Raw genomic sequence first — 14942 nt, 5'->3', positions numbered from 1 at the left:
AATACCAGATCCAGTATTGCCCCTTCCCTAGTTGGACTATCTACATTTTGTCTCAGGAAGCCCTCCTGGATGCACCTTACAAATTCTGCACCATCCAAACCCCTAGCACTAAGTGATTCCCAGTCAATATAGGGAAAGTTAAAATCATCCATCACAACAACCCTATTCCACTGGTGAACCTTTTAGCAGCAAACGTGGGAGAGAAACAATCTATAATTGGAGGAGCAGCAAACACCAGTGGCAGCGAGTTCGAGGCACTGGGAGCAGAGTCCAGGGAGCGGAGATGCCGGGGAGCAGAGGTGCCAGGAGCGAGGCCCGGTGACCGGAGGTGCCGGGGTAGGCGGAAGTGTCAGGGCTCCAGGGAGGAGAGGCTGGGGTGCAACCCTGGTCATGGGCTGGGGTGAGAGGCTGACTGCCCTGTGTGGGAGTGAGAGTGAATGTGTGTGTGGTGTATGTGAAACAGAGTGAGCATGAGAGGGTGTGTGTGGTGTGTGAGTGCACATGTGGGAGTGAGAAAGTGAGAGTGTAAGTCTGTGTGTGCGTAGGAGTGAGAGCATGCATGAGAGTGAGAGTGTGTGTTTGTGTGAGAGAGTGAAAGCGCGCGCGTGTGTGTGTGTGTGTGTGGGGGGGATGAGGAGTGAGTGCATGTGCGTGGGATTGAGAGAGTGAATGAGAATGTGGGTGTGGGAGTGAAAGCAAAAGATTGTGGGGGAGAGGGAGAGGAGGGAGAGCGGGAGGGGGAAAGGGAGAGAGCGGGAGAGGGGGAGAGCGGGAGAGCGGGAGAGGGGGAGAGCGGGAGAGGGGGAGAGCGGGAGAGGGGGAGAGGGGGAGAGGGGGAGAGGGGGAGAGGGGGAGAGGGGGAGAGGGGGAGAGGGGGAGAGCGGGAGAGGGGGAGAGGGGGAGCGAGAGCGGGAGAGAGGGAGGGAGAGTGGGAGAGAGGGAGAATGGGGGGGTGAGAGTAAGTGAGAGAGATTGTGATTGTGTGTCTGCCTTACTCCCAGTTTAGGGTTTCTCACTTACTCTCACCACCACACAACAACACATACACACCTTTTTTTGCAAAAATATACTTTATTCATAAAATACCTGAAAGAACATTACAAAACATTTCAAAATGGCCATCACAAAAAGCGCAATCATATTCAAGTTTTCCACATAGATTATGTTTCCACCCTAAGGTGCTTCAATACAATCAATAAACATTACAGACTCAACCTGGTAATTACAGACAGTCAGACAGCGCAATGGTATTTAAGTTACCTACATAGATCATGAGGTGCTTCAATACAATTGTGATACAATAATATTCACTGCATACATTTAATGTGAGTCATACAGCCCGTGGGGTCTATACAATTCCCAGCCCCTCGGTGCACTATGGCTGAAAGGTCTTAGACAGCGACCTTTCCCCATTGGGCCTTTGTGGCGGCTGCCCCAAGCTTCAGCGGATCCGAGCAGAAGACAGCAACATCGTCCATGTACAGGGAGGCTTTGACCCGAGTGCCTCCACTGCCTGGGATCTTCACTCCTCTCATGCCCGGATCCTTCCTGATGGACTCAGCAAAAGGTTCTATGCAACACACAAACAGGACAGGGGAGAGAGGGCAGCCCTGCTTGACTCCAGATTTAATTGGAAAGCTTTCGGATTCCCACTCATTGATTGAAACCGTGCAACCGATGTTAGTGTAGAGCAGTTGGATCCAATTGCAGATTCCCTCCCCAAACCCCATTTTAGAGTGCTCATCCACCATGTAGGTGTGCGCTACTCTGTCAAAGGCCTTCTCCTGATCCAGGCTGATGAGGCAGGTGCCCACACCCCTGTCCTGCACATAGGCAATCGTATCCCTGAGTAGCGCAAGGCTGTCAGAGATCTTCCTGCCCGGCACAGCGCAGGCCTGGTCAGGTCTGGTCAACTCCAGAGCAGACTTGACCCGATTGGCGATGACCTTGGACTGAATCTTATAGTCCACATTCAGCAGTGAAATGGGTCGCCAATTTCTAATTTCCTCCCTTTCCCCCTTCTGCTTGTAGATGAGGGCAATGTTGCCTTTCCTCATGGATTCTGACATGCTGCCGGCCAGAAGCATACTCTCGTACACTCCTAGCAGGTCTGGGCCGATCAAGTCCCACAGAACCGAATAGAACTCAGCCAGTAAGCCGTCGCTTCCGGGAGTCTTACTCTTCATGAAGGACTCAAGGGCCTTAGTCAGTTCGTCAGGAGTTAGCGGTTTGTCCAGGCTCTCCCGTGTACTGTCGTCTAAGACCTCTGCGATAGACAACAGGAAGGACTGGGAGGCCGTGCTTTCTGTGGGCTTCACTTCATACAATCCGGCATAAAAGGATTTGCTGATTCTTAAAACGTCGGACTGCGATGACTTTACTGAGCCGTCTTCTTCCTTCAGGCTGCTGATCACAGAGCTCTCTCTGTGTACCTTTCGGAAGAAGAAATGTGAACACGTCTCATCCTGATTCACAGAGCGGACTCTGGAACGGAAGATGATCTTGGAGGCCTCCGAGGCAAACAGCAAGGCTTGCTGGCTCTTCACCTCTTGGAGTTCCTCCTTGACATCGACCCCATCGACTGCAGCCGGAGCAGGTTCTGCACGTTTTTCTGGAGTTGGGTCATTTCCCTCTGTTCCTTTCTAGCTTTCTGAATGCCTTTGAGGATGAAAAACCTCTTGATGTTCTCCTTGTCCACTTCCCACCAGTGTGTCAGGGACTCAAAGAGGGGTTTCACAGTTCTCCAACCTTTGTAATCCCTCTTGAGTTCTTCAATGTTCTTTGTGGTCAGCAGTTGCACGTTCAGCTTCCACGTCCCCCTGCCAACCCTCTGGTCTTCGTCTAAGTGACAGTCGGCCAGTCGGAGGTAGTGGTCAGAGAAGAACACTGGCTTGACGTCGGTGGATCTGACTGTGAACGCACGGGACACAAACAGGAAGTCTATCCCGAAACGGATAGACCCATCTGGCCGTGACCAGGTGTATCTATGCTGCGCTCCGTCTGCAGGGTTGCTGAAGATGTCATGCAGCTTGACATCTGACATATTGACATCTAAAGGTTGGAGAAACGCGGATTGTTCTCACTAGAGCGACGGAGATTGAGGGGCGACTTGATAGAAGTTTACCAAATTATGAGTGGCATGGACAGAGTAGATAGTCAGAAGCTTTTTCCCAGGGTGGAAGAGTCAATTACTAGGAGACATAGATTTAAGGTGAGAGGAGAAAACTATAAAGGTGATGTGCGAGGCAAGTTTTTTATGCAGAGGGTAGTAAGTGTCTGGAATTCACTGCCAGAGGAGGTGGTGGAAGCAGGTACGATAGTGGTGTTTAAGAGGCAGCTTGACAAATACATGAATAGGATGGGAATAGAGCGATATGGACCCCGGAAGTGCAAAATGTTTTAGTTGACGGGCAATATGATCGGCACAGGCTTGGAGGGCCGAAGGGCCTGTTCCTGTGCTATACTTTTCTTTGTTCTATTGCTTTTACATCTTTCCAAAATGTGCCTACATAACTGTTGCTCAATCTCCCGCTGGCAATTGGGAGGCCTATAGTAAACCCCCAACATTGTGACTGCACCCTTCTTATTCCAGAGCTCTACCCATATTGCCTTGCTGCATGAGCCCAATGAGGTGTCCTCCTGTCATACAGCAGTGCAAGTCCCCCACCTCTTCTGCATCCCTCTCTATCCTTTTAAACGTTTATCTGCCAATCCTGTCCATCCTTCAACCAAGTCTCTGTAATAGCAATAAATGCTGGCCCAGCCAGCAAAGCCCATATCCTGTGAAAGAATATTTTAAAAATCTTCTGGAGGAAAATCCAACAGATTTTTGCAAAGGCAACTTGAATCAGGCCGCTAAGAATTACTCCACTTGCCCAACAGGAACTAATGGTGGAGTGGGGTTGCTGAACTCTGGCAGATTATCAAGTCAAAGTGGATTTTCTAGCAATTGTTGCATTCAAACACAGACTGTATTCTTTACCTTACCTGACAAGTTCTGTTAGGCCATAGCTCAAAGATTCTCACTTGAGTCAGCAGGTTGTGGGTTCAAGTCTCACTCCAGAGCCTTGAGCACATATTGTAGGCTAACACTCCACAGATGGAGGTAGCATATGTCTGATGAGACATTAAAGCAAATCTCTGACCATCCTCTTGAGCGAGCATAAAAGGTGCCATAGCACTATTCCAAGATGAGATGCACCATCCTGGACAATACTTATCATTCAACCAACATCGCCTAAACAGACTAGCTAACCATTACCTCATTGCTGTTTACAAGCGTTATGTGCGGAAAATGGCTATGTTTTTATTACACTAAAGAAAGCGGAGAAGAAATCTTATTGGGGGATTTAAGGCATCAACAAGTTGAACCGAGATACTGATTAGCATGGATACATGAACAAGGGCCATTGGATGAAGCTTGGGAGAGGAAAGTCAATGAATAGCTCAGGTATACATCACAGCTGTAGTGCTGAAGAGACATGCCCCAGAACAGGCTGCACCTCTAGCTAAAGTGTCCCAGTATAAGCTGTGGCTCAGTTCATAGCACCCTCGCCTTTGAATCAGAGGGTTGTGGGTTCATGTCCCACTTCCGGAAACCAAGAACTGTGATTGTACTCGAAAGAGTTGCAATCTGTGACTGTTGATAACTCGAAAGAGTTTCCAACTAATTAGAGGTGTCAGCTGTGGCTCAGTCCATAGCACCCTCGCCTTTGAATCAGAGGGTTGTGGGTTCATGTCCCACTCCTGGAAAACCAAGAACTGTGATTGTACTCAAAAGAAGTTGCAATCTGTGACTGTTGGTAACTCGAAAGAGTTATAACTACAACACTGGCATCTACGCGACAAAGTGGAAAATTACCCAGTTATGTCCTGTCAACAAATTGCAGGTCAAATCCAATTAGGCCAATTACTGCCCCATCAGTCTACTTCCAATCATGTGTAAAGTGACAGATGATGTCATCAACAGTGCTATTAAGCAACACTTATTCACCAATGTTCAGATTGGATTCCACCAGGGCCACTCAGCTCCAGACTTCAGTACAGTCTTTGTCCAAACATGGACAAAAGATCCAAATTCCAGAGGTGAGGTGAAAGTGACTGCCCTTGACATAAAGGCAGTATTTGACCGAATGTGGCATTAAGGAATCCTAGTAAAATTGAAATAAATGAGAATTGTGGTAAAACTGGAGTCATGCCTAGCCTAAAGGAAGATGGTTGTGGTTGTTAGAGGCCAGTCATCTCAGCACCAGAACATCACTGCAGGAGTTCCTCAGGGTAGTGTCCTAGGCCCAACCATCTTCAGCTGCTTCATCAATGACCTTTCCTCCATCATGTGGTCAGAAGTGGGGATGTTCGCTGATGACTGTAACTGAACATCTGCATTCACTTCTTGAGTGTTGTCAAATCGCACTCATAACAGATAAGTAGAGTGAAGTATTCCATCACGCTCCTAAACTTGTGCCTCGTTGATGGTAGATAGGCTTTAGGGAGTGAAGAGGTGAGTTACTCACTGCTGAATTCCTAGCCTCTGACCTGTTCTTGTAGCCACAGTATTTATATGGCTGGTCCAGTTCAGTATCTTGTCAATGGTAACCTCCAGGATGTTGACAGTGGGGAATCTGGTGACTATAATGCCATTGACTATCAAAAAGACGTGGTTAGGTTCTCCCTTGTTGGATATGGTTATCACCTGACACTTAAGCAGCAAGTAACATTCGTGCCACACATGAACCCAAGTCTGAATGTTGCCAGGTTTTGCTGCATGTGGTTAAAGACTGCTTTATGAACACTCCATCCACCATCTTCAACATTCACTCCCTCCATCACTGACACACACTGGCAGCAGGTTGTGCCATCCACAAGATGCACTGCAGCAATTCACCAAGGCTCCTTCGACAGCACCTTCCAAACCCACAACCTCTACCACCTAGGACAAGGGCATCAGATGCATGAGAACACCACGACCTGCAAATTCCCCTCCAAGCCATACAATATCCTAACTTGGAAATATATCACCGTTCCTTCACTGTTGCTGGGTCAAATTCCTGGAACTCCCTCCCTAACAGCACTGTGCATCACATGGACTGCAGCGGTTCACCACCAACTTCACAACAGCGATAGGGATGGGCAATAAATGCTGGCCTAGTCAGCAATGCCTACAGCCCGTGAAAGAATAAATTTTTTAAAATTTGGAATGGACTATCTCGACATGAAATCAAGGTTGACAATTTAAAGAGACAGCTCGACAGACCTTTAGTGAGAAAAACACAAAACAATTTTTGAATTCTAATGCCAGCCAGACAAAAATATTACTTTATGGTCAGTTCATTCCAACATACCAGTTGCTTTTCAGATCAACTCAGTAGCACCTGGAATATTTGATCTAATATCTATGACTTAATATTTATCTAGGCTTTTAATAAAATGATTCAGCATCGCAGCAAAAGCAGTTAATACAGTCTGTTCTCCAAATTCACTAATCCTTAGAGAAATAATTCCAGACACCATTTTCACTCAAAGGTAGTTGATGTTATGGTTGCGTGCATTAATTCTGTACACAACTGAAATCAAACAACTTCATTATTTCGACATCTATTCCACTCAGCATTTTAGAAGATCTAGATCACGTTCTTGCTTTATTTTCCTAATAAAACACAAGGTCAGTTCTATAAGCCTTTCTTCATAGCCTTATGTCCGAAGAAAAATACTTGAATTAACATAGCATCTTTCACAAACTTAGGAAGTCCCAAAGTGCTTTACAAACCAAATCAGTACTTCGGAAATGTTCCTGTTCTAATGTAGAAAATATGGTAGCCAATTTGCACATGGCAAGCTCCCACAAAGAGCAATGTGATAATAAACTGATCATTTGTTTTAGTGATCTTGGTTGAGGGGTAGATATTGACCAGGATACCGGAGTAACTCCCTTGCTCTTAAATATAGTAGCCATGGGATTATTTTTATGTCCGTCTGACACCAGGGGTTTATCATTGCATCTGAAAGACGGCACACCTCCAACAAGGCAGCACTCCTCAGTACTGCACTGCCATACCTGCCTAGATTTTTGTGCTCACTTTTCTCGAATGGGCCTTCATGGTACAACCTATGGATTTAGAGGCGAGAAGACTATCTGCTGAGCGATAGCTGATCCCAAAAGTAATTTTTCCCCTTTTCTTTGAACCCTCTCTACCACACTGTATCCTGCTCATGGCAACGTTCCAAACCTGTAAATATTTAATCTGTTTGTTGCAACAAATGAAAGTCAAAGCAAGCTTTCCTCAATCAAATATGATCAAAATGCACTCCGATTAACCCTGCTGAATTCATTGGAAAAATACAGAGTCAATAGATGCAGCCTTAATCCTTCAAACAACAAAAATAAACACAAAAAGCTGTAGCTGCTAGAAGTCAAAAACAAAAACAGAAAATGCTGTAGACACTCAGGTCAGTCAGCCTAGGTCTACATCTGAAACACCAACTCAACAGTGCTCTCCACAGGTGGGGCAGAAGACCAAGATCACTTAGAGACTACCAAAAGACCTTGATGCCAAAATTACCAGTTTCCATCATCAGACAGCAACAAAAACACAAGTACCCATTATGCCACATTGGCAAATGGATGGCACGCCCATGAATTTCAGCATGCCCAACCACTGAACTGTGCAGTGGAAAGGTTCAAAAACTGTTCTTGACAAAACCACAGGACATGAGAAGATTCACAGGGGTACCAGCCTGAATGGCAGAATGAAATTAAAGCCTATGGTAATTTTCAAATGTAAAACCGTGCCAAAAATCAAAATCCCTGCAGGAGGTTTTGTGCATGTCCATGACAACAGTTAGACGGATGAGGACGGAGTGAAGTTATGGATTGATAATGTGTGGAATGGGCATCCTGGTGGCCTCATAAATAATACAGATTAGTGTGGGGTATATTCATGTCAAGAGGTATCTATGAAGAAACACCCATATTCCATTTATACCAGGGGCCTGACATCCATGATTCAACTTTTGGATGTGTGCCTCAACAGGTCAATCAAGAATCATGTTCACGATGAATGGAATAGCTGGATGGTTGACTGAGAAAAAGCCTTCATGAAAAGTGAAAATATGCGCTTTGAAACGCTTGATGTTTTGTGTGCACTGAGGGCAATGGGTGGTTTAGCCACCCATGTGTGTTCTGCATCTCCCTCCACACAAGGTTCAAGGACAGTGCTCACCACCACCCCCCGGAACCCCCTCTCCCAACCTCCCAGAACCCCTGGTTCCAGCCAGTTTCGAAAGGGTCAGTGTTGTTTAGGGAATGCAGAGTTGAGCGTTTTTATGAGATTGGTTGGGGTGGGGGGGGGTCGTGGAATAAAGAAGTGGATGAACACTGTCAGGGGTGATAGAGGTTGGGTGAACACTGTCAGGGGTAAAAGAGGGGTGAATGCTGCCAAGGGTGAGGGGCATTGGAATACTTTCGAGGGGTCAACGCTGTCAGGGCTGACAGAGAGAGGGATTAGCACCATCTGTGGGGTGGGGGTGAGACTATGCAGTATCAGGTTTTACAGCTCCATTTAAAACACCAAGTCAATGAACTGAAGACAGACCTTAAGGGGTGTGCATTCAGTTCATGATGAGTAAAGGGTGCACGGCTGCGCTGGAATTACGTCTGATAATTTGCCTCCTGACAATTTGCTGCAGCTGGCATCAGAAGATGCAAAGACTCCAGTGTAAAATGATAAGTGGGTAGTTTAAATCAGAGTCAGTGTCAGACACACCCTCTTAGACAGTGACCCAAGATCTGGGCTATAGTTTTGAACACCAATCAAACTGATTGTCGTGTCACTTAACGCATTGCTGTTTGCTTTCAGAAAATTGGCTGCCATGTTTCCTACATTTCAAACAGTGACTACACTTCAAATGTACTTAATTAGCTGTCAGGTGCTTTGAGTTACCGGAGGTCAGAAAAGGCATTTTTCAATGCACCTTCTTTCTTTCCTCATTATTTTTTCCAAAGAGCAGTTAATGAAATTCATTCATAGTCCCGCTAAAGACCAAAGGTAGGTAATTTCAGATATAGGAGGAAAAAGCATCAGAAGTTCAGTAACAGTTTGCTTGACATAAAAACGTTAATGTTTATATCTAGCGTTTTGATAATGAACTGCTGATTCACGCTAAAACTTGCCAAGAGAGATGACTAGGACACAGGGCAGACACATTCCCATAAATTTTTTTTTTTTAAAACGTTCCCATAACAAGTAAAAGCACACAGTAAAATCTGAAGTTATGAGTTGAGAAATTAAAATTAGTCTTAAAAAATGACAGAGCAAATCTATAACTAATAATACTAAAGAAAATAGAGTATAGAAAATAGAGGGGAAGCAAAAGAGGGAGATTAGAAAGACTCTGGGGATATAAAGATAGGCAGGTAATAAATAAAGGGGAAATAATACAGGATTTTATAGGCAAACATTAAAAGAATAATTAAAGAAAGCATAGAACTGATTAGATGATGAAGGAACTGTGAATGCACAATGTGCCTTTGATTTTACTGAAGAATGTGATAGTGTGAATCAAAAGGAACAGAGAAGAAGATGGAGCAGTTGATAGCTATAGACACAGAAATCTCATTAAAAAAATTGGTGGAATTCAATTAGATCTGACTGATCTGAACCTCATACGAACTAGGAGCAGGACTTGGCCCCTCGAGCCTGCTCCGCCATTCAATAATTTCATGGCTCTGATTCCAGCGTCTTTTGAGGAAGAGTTCCAAAGAGTCACTACCCTCAGGAGGAAAAATTTATCCTCATCTCTGTCTTAAATAAGCGACCCTGTATTTTTTAACAGTAACCCCTAGTTCTAGATTCTCGAACAAGAGGAAACATGGTCTCCACATCCACCCTGTCAAGACCCCTCAGGGTCTTAATGGTTTCAATCAAGTCGCCTCTTACTCATCTAAATTCCAGCCTTTCCTCATAGGACAACCCACCCATTCCTGATATTAGTCTAGTAAACCTTCTCTGAACTGCTTCTAATGCATTTACATCTTTCCTTAAATAAGGAGACCAGTGCTGTACACAATACTACAGATGTGGTCTCACCAATACCCTGTACAACTGAAGCATAATCTCCCTGCTTTTGTAATCAATTCCCCTCACACTAAATGATAACATTTTATTAGCTTTCCTAATTACCTGCTGTACCTGAATACTAACCCTTTGCAATTCATATCTTCAACTCCATCTGCCTGCATTTTCTTCATGTCCTTTGATAACCTTACCTCACAAAAATCTATCAAAGCTCCAATTTCATCCCAGAGCCTTTGGTTGGTGGGAGGGGACAGGGAAGAGGCAGTTCAAAATTTCTACTACCCTTTGTGTGAAAAATGCTACCTGTTTCACTTCTGAATGGCTTAGCTCTAATTTTAAGGCAATTCTCCTTGCTCTTACTTACCCCCACCAGAGGAAATAAAGGCCTTTTTAATTGCTTTTCTACCCAAATATTGGCTTTTGATGATTTGCGAAGTTGGACCAAATCTTTTGCTCCTCTACAGCTCCTAGTTTTTCCACTGTTTAGAAAGTGCTTTCGATTTTTCTTCCACGGATCCAGAATGAAAGACCTCACACCTATCCGTTTTAAACTCCATTTGCTCTAGCTTTGCTCATTTAATCTATGTCCCTTCCTACTCCTGTCTATCCTACTTACTATCTCTCCTAACTGCATGCCATCTACAAACTGGGATATACAGCTCTCTATACCTCCATCCAATTCACTAACAAATGTGGTGAAAAGTTGAGGCCCCTGAACAGGTCTCTGGGTAACACCACTTGTCGTATCCCACCAATCAGACTAACTACCCTCTGTCTCCATTCAGTCTCCTACCCCCACAATGAATTTCCAACCCAAGTCAAAAGGCTTCTTCCACTTCACTGAGGTCTCATCCTTTGCAATAATGATGCTAACAATAATTAGCCAAACTGAGAACAGGTAGGCATGCTTAAGTAACATTTCCCAGCAAGGACTGAACAAACTGAGGCTCTTTTCACAATAAATATTGAGGAAATGAGGCGAGGTGAACTGATAAAGGTCTTTAAAATTATGAAGGGGTCAACATAGTAAAGGTGTTTATACTGGTGGAGTGGGAGTGTGGAGGCACATAAAAACAAGTTAATCGCTAATTAATCTAATAAAGGAATTCTGAAGAAACTTCTTTTCTCAGAGTGATGAGTGTGAAATGAGCTACCGCATGACATAGTTGAGGCAATGAGCATAGGTACATTTAAGAGGAACCTAGATAAGTACGTGAGGGCGAAAGGACTGGAAGGATCCAATGATAGGGGGAGAGGAAGTAAGGTCTTGTGGAGCATAAACACTGCCATAAAGTTGGGCCAAAAGGGCTGTTACTGTGCTGCTGTTCCCATCTTTCCTAGAACTCCATGTTTGAATCCTTCCAATCAGGTTTCCGCCATTGCCACAGTTCCAAAATGGCTCTCAAAGTCACAAATGACATCCTATACGACTGTGACAAAGGTAAACTTTCCCTCCTTGTCCTTCTCAGCCTTTCTGCAGCCTTTGACACAGTTGATCATACCATCCTCCTGCATTCCTCTTCACTGTTGTTCAGCTGGGTAGAACTGCTCTCACGTGGTTCCATTCAGATCTACCTAATCATAACCAGAGAATCACTTGCAATGGCTTCTGTTCCCACTCTTACAGTTACCTCAGATGTCCTCCAAGAATCTGTTTCTCATCGACATCATCCAAAAACAGTGTCAGTTTTCACATGTACACTGACAACACCCAGCTCTACTTCCCCACCACATCTCCCAACTGCTTCACTGTTGCTAAATTATCAGATTGTTTGTCATTTATCCAGTACTGGATGAGCAGAAATTTCCTCCAACTAAATACTGGGCAAACAAAAATCGTTGTCAAACTCTGCTCCCTAGCTACCAACTCCATCCCGCTTCCTGGCAACTGTTTGGGGCTGAACCAGTCTGCTTGCAACATTGGTGTCATATTTGACCCAGAGGTGAGCTTCCAACTACATATCCCACGTTATTGTTAAGACTACCTATTCCACCTCCTTATCACCTGACTCCACCTCACTTCAGCTCACCTGCTGCTGAAACCCTTATTCATACCTTGTTACCTCTAGACTTGACTATTCCAATGCACTCCTGGCCAGCCTCCCACGTTCTACCCTCCATAAATTTGAGGTAATCTAAAATTTACATGCCCATGCCTTTACTTGCACCAAGTCCCGTTCATCCATCATCCCTGTGCTCATTAACCTACATTAGCTCCCGCTTAAGCAAAGCCTCAATTTTAAAGCTGTTTTATTTTTAAATCCCTCTCCTCGCCCCTCACTATCTCTGTAATCTCCTCAGCCCTACAACCCACATGTCTGTGATCCTCTAATTCTGGCCACTTGAGCATCCCTGATTTTAATCGCTCCATCACTGGTGGCTGTGTCTTCAACTGCAAAGGACTAAGCTTTGGAATTCCCGCCCCAAACCTTGTCACCTCTCTTCCTTAGAGATCGACCTCTTTGACCAAGCTTTTGGTCATTTGACCTAATACTTTATGTGGCTCGATATCAAATTTTGTTTTATAATGCTCCTGTAAAGCACCTTGGGGCATTTCATTATGTGAAAGGTGACATATTAACACAAGCTGTTGTTGCAGTAAAATGTGGGTTGCTAACCAAAAGTCACAGATTAATAATAATTAATTAGATGCAAAATGAAGAGAATTCTTTTCACACTGGGTTGTTAAGATCTTCATGACCTGAAGGAGTGATGGAATCAGATTCCATTGGGATTTTCAAAAGACAATTGGGCATGTACGTGAAGACTAATTTGTGGGGTTATAGGGGAAAATCTGGGCTGTGGGACTGGTTGAAAGAGCTAACAAAAGAGCCAGCACAGGCATGTTGGGGTGAATGGCCTCATTCTGTGCTATAAGAAATTCTATGTAGACATACATATGTAAAGATATATCAATAATATAGACTCCAGGCAACGTTTCCACATACCACAGAAATAGGATGCCTGGTTACCTGTCAAAAGGACTGGCAGGGACAGATTAGTAAACTGGGCAGGTAAACATCAGAGGAAACTTAATGCAATGGAACATGGAGCAACATGTTCCAAGAGGAAGCAAAATGCTAAAAATGTAAAATAAAAACAAAGACTTAGGGATTCAGACAGACAAATCTTTAAAAAGCAGGAAGACAAGTTGTTAAAAGAAAAAAACATGAACGTCAGGTTTGACAATAAGGGTCACGTGGACTCGAAACGTTAACTGTATTCCTCTCCACAGATGCTGCCAGACCTGCTGAGTTTTTCCAGGTATTTTTGTTATTGTTTTGGATTTCCAGCATCCGCAGTTTTTTGCTTTTGACAATAAGGGTCACTGGGAACATGAAAGCAGAGGGATTTCCTGCTAAACCTGTGCAAGTCCTGAGTTAGGCTCCATATGGGACAGTGTCATCTGCTTCTCATAGAGAGTTATGCAGCACAGAAACAGGCCCTTCAGCCCATCGTGTCTGTGCTGGCCATCAAGCACCTATCCTAATCCCAATCTCCAGCACTTGGCCCGTAGCCCTGTGCTGTGGCGTTTCAAGTGCTGGAGATTGGGATTAGAATAGAAATTCTCAATGGGAGAGGAGATTCAGTCAGAAGATGCTGGAAGTGAGGGAAATCTAACCCTATCCCCTTCACCTGGAGACCAGGAACCACCTACTTCCTTCAATTACCCCAGGTCCCCGGGCTCAATTACTGACCTCTCCCCAGCCCCAGGCCTCAATCCCCGGTCTTAATTACTGACCTCTCCCCAGCCCCAGGCCTCAATCCCCGGTCTTAATTACTGACCTCTCCCCAGCCCCAGGCCTCAATCCCCGGGCTCAATTACTGACCTCTCCCCAGCCCCAGGCCTCAATCCCCGGGCTCAATTACTGACCTCTCCCCAGCGCCAGGCCTCAATCCCCGGGCTCAATTACTGACCTCTCCCCAGCGCCAGGCCTCAATCCCCGGGCTCAATTGCTGACCTCCCCCCAGCCCCAGGCCTCAAATCCCCAGGCTCGGTTACTGACCTCTCCCCAGCCCCAGGCCTCAAATCCCCGGGCTCGGTTACTGACCTCTCCCCCAACCCCAGGCCTCAAATCCCCGGGCTCGGTTACTGACCTCTCCCCAGTCCCAGGCCTCGAATCCCCGGGCTCGATTACTGACCTCTCCCCAGTCCCAGGCCTCAAATCCCCGGGCTCGGTTACTGACCTCTCCTCAGCATCAGCCCCAGGCTCAGGCTCCGCGCCGCCGCCGCCATCCCTCTCTCTCTCTCCTCCCGCGGCCGGACTCCTCTGTGCAGCCGCCGATCCCGGTGTTGGCGGATTGAAGACGGACTCCAGCAGGTTGTGGAGCCGGTTTTCCGGGACGGCCCCTTCTGGAGGGGCCTTAAAGGCGCCCCTGTCAATGAATAAATGTCTGGCAACTTTTATTGATCAAGGAGCTTTCTTATTGGGATGAAATTTAAAAGATTGCGCCGTAGAAAAAGACCAGTTCCTGTTGGTGTTTATCCTCCACACCATCAGTAACTCTCAGCCCACGTGTCCATTAGCTGCCCCCCTCCCCCACTTTCCATTCAATTATTTATTCAACCTGCTTGACTGGCATGGGGCCCAATTATTGTCCCAAATTGGGAATGGGAATTGAGGTAGGCGGGTGCTGTGCCAGCCCATTCCCGAGCCATTCTCCAGAAGGTCAGATCAGGAGTTGAATTCAGCTGCCTGCCCACAAGCGGCGGGGTAGCTGCTGGTCAAAAGGTCAATTAAGACCACGGATCAGGGGCCAACTGGAATCATGCGGGTCGCCCACGGCATTGGTAGCGCAGAAGTTGCCCGGGGATGGCCTCCCAGCCTACTTGGTCACTGCTGTGTCCAAAAGCTGCCCTGTAGAGAC

General features: G+C 45.8%; 1 protein-coding gene across 2 annotated transcripts in view; it reads right to left on the bottom strand.

Annotated features, from left to right (window-relative positions):
* The window catches only part of mrps5 (mitochondrial ribosomal protein S5), a 155764-nt gene extending 141111 nt beyond the window's left edge, over positions 1-14653 (bottom strand). Inside the window, exon 1 of one of the 2 annotated variants that reach the window (XM_078542631.1) lies at positions 14262-14653. In XM_078542631.1, the coding sequence (XP_078398757.1) occupies positions 14262-14310 (49 nt within the window). In that variant the 5' untranslated portion in view covers positions 14311-14653. Of the gene's footprint in view, positions 1-13771; positions 13778-14261 lie in introns of those variants that run through there. The other variant, XM_078542633.1, reaches the window with a different exon arrangement.
* Between the last annotated feature and the right edge of the window lie 289 nt (positions 14654-14942).

The sequence above is a fragment of the Cetorhinus maximus genome, chromosome 5 (assembly GCF_964194155.1).
Source record: "Cetorhinus maximus chromosome 5, sCetMax3.hap1.1, whole genome shotgun sequence".
Lineage (NCBI taxonomy): Eukaryota > Metazoa > Chordata > Chondrichthyes > Lamniformes > Cetorhinidae > Cetorhinus > Cetorhinus maximus.
The sequence above is the reverse complement of the archived record's forward strand: the minus strand, read 5'-3'. Positions and strand labels throughout refer to the sequence as shown.